This window comes from Brachycentrus maculatus, unplaced genomic scaffold (assembly GCF_059751285.1).
Source record: "Brachycentrus maculatus isolate JH-2025_06_01 unplaced genomic scaffold, ASM5975128v1 h1tg000091l, whole genome shotgun sequence".
Classification (NCBI taxonomy): Eukaryota; Metazoa; Arthropoda; class Insecta; order Trichoptera; family Brachycentridae; genus Brachycentrus; species Brachycentrus maculatus.
Window position 1 is genome coordinate 233,712 of NW_028280845.1, and position 6,289 is coordinate 240,000.

The following is a 6,289-nucleotide window of genomic DNA, read 5'->3' on the forward strand; positions in this document are numbered from 1 at the left end:
AAAACTTGAACCGCTGGGAATTGAGCCCGGGACATGTAGCATGGTAGCCAAACTCTACGGAAGCGGATGGTAAATACCACTGTTTATTAAAATATATTTAGACACGTGTTTCGATGCATTCCGCACTGGTATTTGAAAATGAAACGGTGTTTGAAAATTTTAATTTAAAAAAATACTAGTTTTGCCTGTTTATGGAAGGACTGATCCCTCAAAACTTTATGTATTAATTTATAATATTCGTACGAAATTAATTTCTTTTAAAAATATTTATATGCTTTGCACAGAAGTGAAAAAAAAAGGAAAAATATACTCCGCACCATTTAAGGAACAATTTCTCGCGTATTCATTCTCGATTTTATTCCCACACCGACTTTCGTACGCAAAAACGAGTGAAAAGCTCTCGTGACGCGGAAAAGTGGCGCTGGGGGGACGATCGTGAAAGCTCCGTGGAGAGGTGAGGTGGGCGGGGCCTCGCCGGAGTACGCCCCTCTCCCGCCGTGGCTCGCTGGCTATATAAACCGCAAGGCCATATCCACCGCCACAGTCGTACATGACGATCGCATGAGAGCGTTACCGCGGTTGTCTGACTGTGTGCCGCGCAAAACTATTCAATAAAGCGTTTGAAAAAAAGACAATTTTTAAAAATATACAAATATTGAACTCTGAACATAGACATTATTAAAAAATATTTTGTGATTTGAATTTGAAGGATTTTTTTATTAATTTGTGAAAATGCTGCTGTGGGCTCTTTTGACCTGGGCTTATAAATCTGGGTGCTGTACTTGGCTGGTGTTTGCCTGCGTGCTATGGCTCGCTCGCTGGGCTCTGAAGATGTGGAAGGACCTGAAGTCTCTGCCCCCGGGGCCCTGGGGGCTTCCCATCGCCGGGTACCTGGCCTTCATGGGGCTGGGGCCCAAGCACAGCCAATTCCTGTCGCTGGCGGCCAAGTACGGCCCCGTGTTCTCGGCCCGACTGGGGAACCAGCTCATGGTCGTGCTGAGCGACCATCGCATCATCAGAGACGCTTTCAGGAGAGAAGAATTCACCAGCAGGCCTGACACGCCGTTGATGCAAACCCTGCAGGGCTTTGGTAAGAATTTTAATAAAAAACTAATTTTGAACTCAAAATATCTATAGTTTTATTTTATATGTATTTAGTTTAACAAAACTATCTTAAAAACATTATTTTTTTTCTAACTAAAAAAAATATTAAATAAAAATTAATTCAATAATTTAAACCCATTTTCGCAATATTAAAGAATAAATTATTTTCTAATTAAATATGTTTTTTTATGTTATTTTTAATTATATTGTTGAAAAAGTCATTTGTATTTTTAATATATTGTAGTGTAAAAATATAAAACAATATTGAGGAGAGTAGATGAAAAATCGTTCGAAGATATAGAAGCCAATTTGAATAACACGGCCTTAAATCGCTTGCATCGCTAATGATCGTCGATAGTACTATAAACTCTGTTCGATCAACCGTCAAACTAATTAACTATTGCACTACAACGCCATAATTAAAAAATTCAGCCTTCGCTGTAAATAATATGTGACGTTTTGAGATCACGTTTGTTGTGACACCTGTCAAAACGCGGAATCACGTGCGCGAGGCGGAGCCGAGGAACGCTCCTCCCATCGTCCCTTCCACGCGCCCAAGTTTAAGCACCAGAAAAACGGCGCGAAACTTGGCGTCGGAACACCGCAATTCTTTCAGACCGCGTCGCGACGTGTAATAACGGTCAAAATCGACGAATTACGATAATTGTAAAGATTTTTTTTTAATATTCAGTTTGATTCATGTTTATTTTGTTATTTTTAACAGGTATCGTGAATAGCAAAGGTTCACTGTGGAAAGAGCAGCGAAAATTCTTGCACGAGAAACTGCGTCATTTCGGAATGACCCTCATGGGATCAGGAAGACAGAAGATGCAAGAAAGAATAATGGTGAGTGGAAAATCATTTTAACAAACAAACAAAAAATTTACGAAAAATCCAACAATAATTTCCCATTTTTTTTCTAAGTATTCATCACGTTATTAATCTTTTTTTGAAATTTGTTTTAGCTGGAAGTAAATGAGCTTTTGACGAGTCTCCACGCAACCAAAGGAGAACCCGTCAATATAAGCTCGCTGTTGGCTGTATCAGTCAGCAACGTTATCTGCAACCTGATGATGTCGGTTCGATTCTCCAACGATGACGTGCGTTTCAAGAGATTCACCGGACTGATCGAAGAGGGAATGAAACTCTTCGGTAAACTGCTTACTGCCGAATACATTCCGACATATCAGGTAATTAAAAAAATACTTTAAAATTCATAAAAAAAAATAAAAAATTATGAGTTATGTGTTATAAAATCACTGTATTTCTTTTTAAAACTTCATTATAATATTACGGATTTCGAAACGAAGACATTTTTCCTTAATTTATTATTAGATTAAAACCAATATTTTTAGCTTTTCCACTTTTTTATTTGACCAGCGACCGGGTTTCGTCGTTACCGACATCATCAGACTGGTGAGAGGCTTTACAAATTTGTATGTTATATATAAAAGAAGGCAGGAGTTGATAACCATGATTTGATATAATTTTATGAGAAATTAATTTTAATTTTAGTGAATTTAAGTATTGTATGATATTTTAAATATTTTTTTATAAAGGTTTTTTGTATTGAAAGCACGATTTTATATAAAGTTAAAATAGATTTGTATTTTTTGTAAATGAATTTAAATTATGTAACGAGGTATCAGGAAATGCTGGTTGACGGCTCCTTCCACTAAGCTGTGGTTGTCCGGGGGGAGTCCGAAGTTCTCTGAAATGTAAATTTCCCGGCAGTCATTTCTTATCGACAAGACATTAAGGCATCTATTGTTTCTTTTCTAATGGGTAAAGTAAGGGAGAATGAATGTGTGTTACTTGATCATTTAATATGTCTTTATTATGACAATTTTTTAATCTATTTATTTCCAAAATTTCGAGCCTATCTAATTTTTTTTTTTTTTTTTTTTTTTTTTACCTTTACTACATTTGTGTAAGATTTACACAAATGTAGTAAATCTTACACAAATGTAGTAAAGTTTTAAATCTTACACAAATGTAGTAAAGGTAAAAAATTAGATAGGCTCGAAATTTTGGAAATAAATAGATTAAAAAATTGTCATAATAAAGACATATTAAATGATCAAGTAACACACATTCATTCTCCCTTACTTTACCCATTAGAAAAGAAACAATAGATGCCTTAATGTCTTGTCGATAAGAAATGACTGCCGGGAAATTTACATTTCAGAGAACTTCGGACTCCCCCCGGACAACCACAGCTTAGTGGAAGGAGCCGTCAACCAGCATTTCCTGATACCTCGTTACATAATTTAAATTCATTTACAAAAAATACAAATCTATTTTAACTTTATATAAAATCGTGCTTTCAATACAAAAAACCTTTATAAAAAAATATTTAAAATATCATACAATACTTAAATTCACTAAAATTAAAATTAATTTCTCATAAAATTATATCAAATCATGGTTATCAACTCCTGCCTTCTTTTATATATAACATACAAATTTGTAAAGCCTCTCACCAGTCTGATGATGTCGGTAACGACGAAACCCGGTCGCTGGTCAAATAAAAAAGTGGAAAAGCTAAAAATATTGGTTTTAATCTAATAATAAATTAAAAATGCAATTCCATCACGAAGTGTCAGTGGATAATATAAATCTATTTTTCCTTAAGACTATTTGAAACTAAAAAATATTTATCGGTTAGAAATTATGTATTAAGTATGGATCCAAAGTGCCTATTTTTTGTGTTGAAAAACAGTTACAGTCGAAAAAATCAGGGATAGTCAATAATTAGAAATATTTTTAATAACGGACTTTTAGAATGATAATTTAATTTTGTTTAATTTGAATACTGATTTAAAATAAATATTTATGTTATTAAACATGCCAATTGTTGACTATATCCGATTCTTTCATTTGTAACTGGCTATAGAGTTCACAATCTCTGTTGACAACCAAAACTTAGAGTTTTGTTTAGTATGTAGATAATTTTGAGTAAATGTTAAGTCTTAAGATAAAACCTATATGCTTCGAAACCGGTCCAAATTAAAATAAAGTTTTAAAAGTGATATAAAACAGAGTTGTTTTATAAGTTATACAAAAAATATTAAAATTTTTAAAACTTTTTTTTGTTTTCTTCCAGTATTTGCCAGGAATGTCTTCGACCAAAAATAAGATCATGAAGAATCGTGAGGATATGTTCCAGTTCTATCAGGAAATTATTGATGAACACAGGAGCACATTTGATCCTAACAACATCCGGGACCTCATTGACACCTACCTGTTTGAAATTCAGAAAGCCAAGGAGGAAGGAAGAGATGAACTACTGTTCGAAGGAAAAGATCATGGTAAATAAATTTGATTTGATAATCACCAATGATGTATAAATTTTAAAAAATATTGGCTTATTTTTTTTATTGAAAAATATGTTCTGACGGTGTTTAATTTGATTACAGATCATCAAATCAAGCAAATCATCGGAGATCTCTTCTCCGCTGCCATGGAAACCGTTCGCAACATGCTGCTGTGGATCTTGGTGTTCATGCTCAGGAATCCGGAAGCGATGAAGAAGGTGCAAGACGAGCTCGACCAAGTTGTCGGAAGAAGCCGACTCCCGTGCATCGACGATCTCCAATACCTGCCCGTCACTGAAACCACAATCTTGGAATCGCTGAGGAGGTCGAGCATTGTACCTTTGGCAACGACGCACACCCCTACAAAGTAAGTTTAAATCAATTACAATAATTTATTATTTTTTTTAAACTTTAATAAATATCTCAACATAGATCTGTTATAGGCTGGTTTTATAGGTAACTTTATACACATCAGCATTCCACCCACGATTGACAAACTAAAATTAAAATTTTTGAAGCCATATTTATCCTTCTAATGATGCCTTCTTTTCCCATGTGCGCTCTCACAACCATCTGTAGTTGATTTTAGTAAGTTTTGAGTCTTCCCGAATTATTTTATATACTAAGAGAAGCTTTAATTTTTATTGAACTTATATTTTTACCAGTTATAGATATATGTTGAGATAACAAATAAATAAAGTGGATAAGCTCAGATATGTAAACAAAGATCTGGAAACACTACAAATAACCTCAAGCTCTCTATAGTTACGTTAAAAACCCGCTTCATGATTGTATGAGTCAAATATCTTGTATCGTAAAAAGGCTCGAATACTTTTAATGCCTCGCAACGAGCGCGACTGTTCGATGAGGTCACGTTCTACGCAAGGCACCGGTAGACCATTGAGAGTCGTCAAACTGTACAATGTGAAAGGTCCAGCCGTCCAGTCGGACTTAGAACTCGTAACGAAAGTAAGAGTAGCGTGGGCGCGGCTAGCGGCCATTGTGAAGCCGGCTGGCCTGACGTCACAGCCGGCCGCAAGTGTCAACGGGTCATTGCCTCCTGGTAGGAAACGACCGGATCACGTCACGTGCTGACAGCTAACGGAAAGTGGTATTGGATTAGGAATTAATCCGCCGGAGTCAGTCACCTATCTCCACAACTTGTTACTTGAGAAATCGTGTTACTCCTAGAACCCTTGCGCTCCGGGTATCGCGTGGCTCGAGAACAAGTACTAGTTAAACCTTCCTCACTCAAAGTAATCTACAAATTACGCACACTCCGAAAAGGGGTATTTTAAAGACTCCTAGAAATATTATATTTCATATATGAAATATATATTTCATATAATATTTAAATAATACGGAGCTTGTGACAAACGCGCAACCAGTAGCATGTCCACAGATTGACTGCCTGAATCGTAGCGTAAATGGTCGGAAGAATACAGTTCATAATTGCTCTCTCGCTTTCGTAAAGTTGTAGCGCAGTAGTTAGAATGAAATAAATAAAATGTCTCAGATAAACGGAAATAACACACGATGTCACGCACCGTTCGACCATTGGATCAGGTGTCGATAGATTTGACCACGGATCATGGGAATATTGAAAATTACAAAAAATACTATTTAAATTGCTTGAAGGAAGTTATCGAGTGAAACGTTGTTTTTGGAGGTTTTACAGACGATTTTTTTTTAATCTATTTATGTACATAACAATTTTTATACTTGCGCGTATTAAATATGTCTATAAGTTTACTTTTCTAATGTAGATTTTTCTTTTGTTCTCAGGGATGTAACTCTGTGCGGCTACCGCATTCCTGCAGGTTGTCAAGTCATCCCTCTGATCAACGGAGTACACATGGACCCCGCTC

At 35.7% G+C, this 6,289-nt stretch overlaps 1 protein-coding gene across 1 annotated transcript in view; it reads left to right on the forward strand.

Moving 5' to 3' along the window:
* Positions 1-540: 540 nt before the first annotated feature.
* The window catches only part of LOC148310546 (cytochrome P450 18a1-like), a 7,090-nt gene continuing 1,341 nt past the window's right edge, over positions 541-6,289 (forward strand). The window contains exons 1-6 of the mRNA XM_088258135.1: positions 541-1,090; positions 1,829-1,950; positions 2,070-2,294; positions 4,211-4,415; positions 4,524-4,788; positions 6,207-6,289. The exon at positions 6,207-6,289 is cut by the window's right edge and continues 1,341 nt beyond it. Coding sequence (XP_088114261.1) covers positions 733-1,090; positions 1,829-1,950; positions 2,070-2,294; positions 4,211-4,415; positions 4,524-4,788; positions 6,207-6,289 — 1,258 coding nt within the window. The 5' untranslated portion in view covers positions 541-732. The remainder of the gene's footprint in view (positions 1,091-1,828; positions 1,951-2,069; positions 2,295-4,210; positions 4,416-4,523; positions 4,789-6,206) is intronic.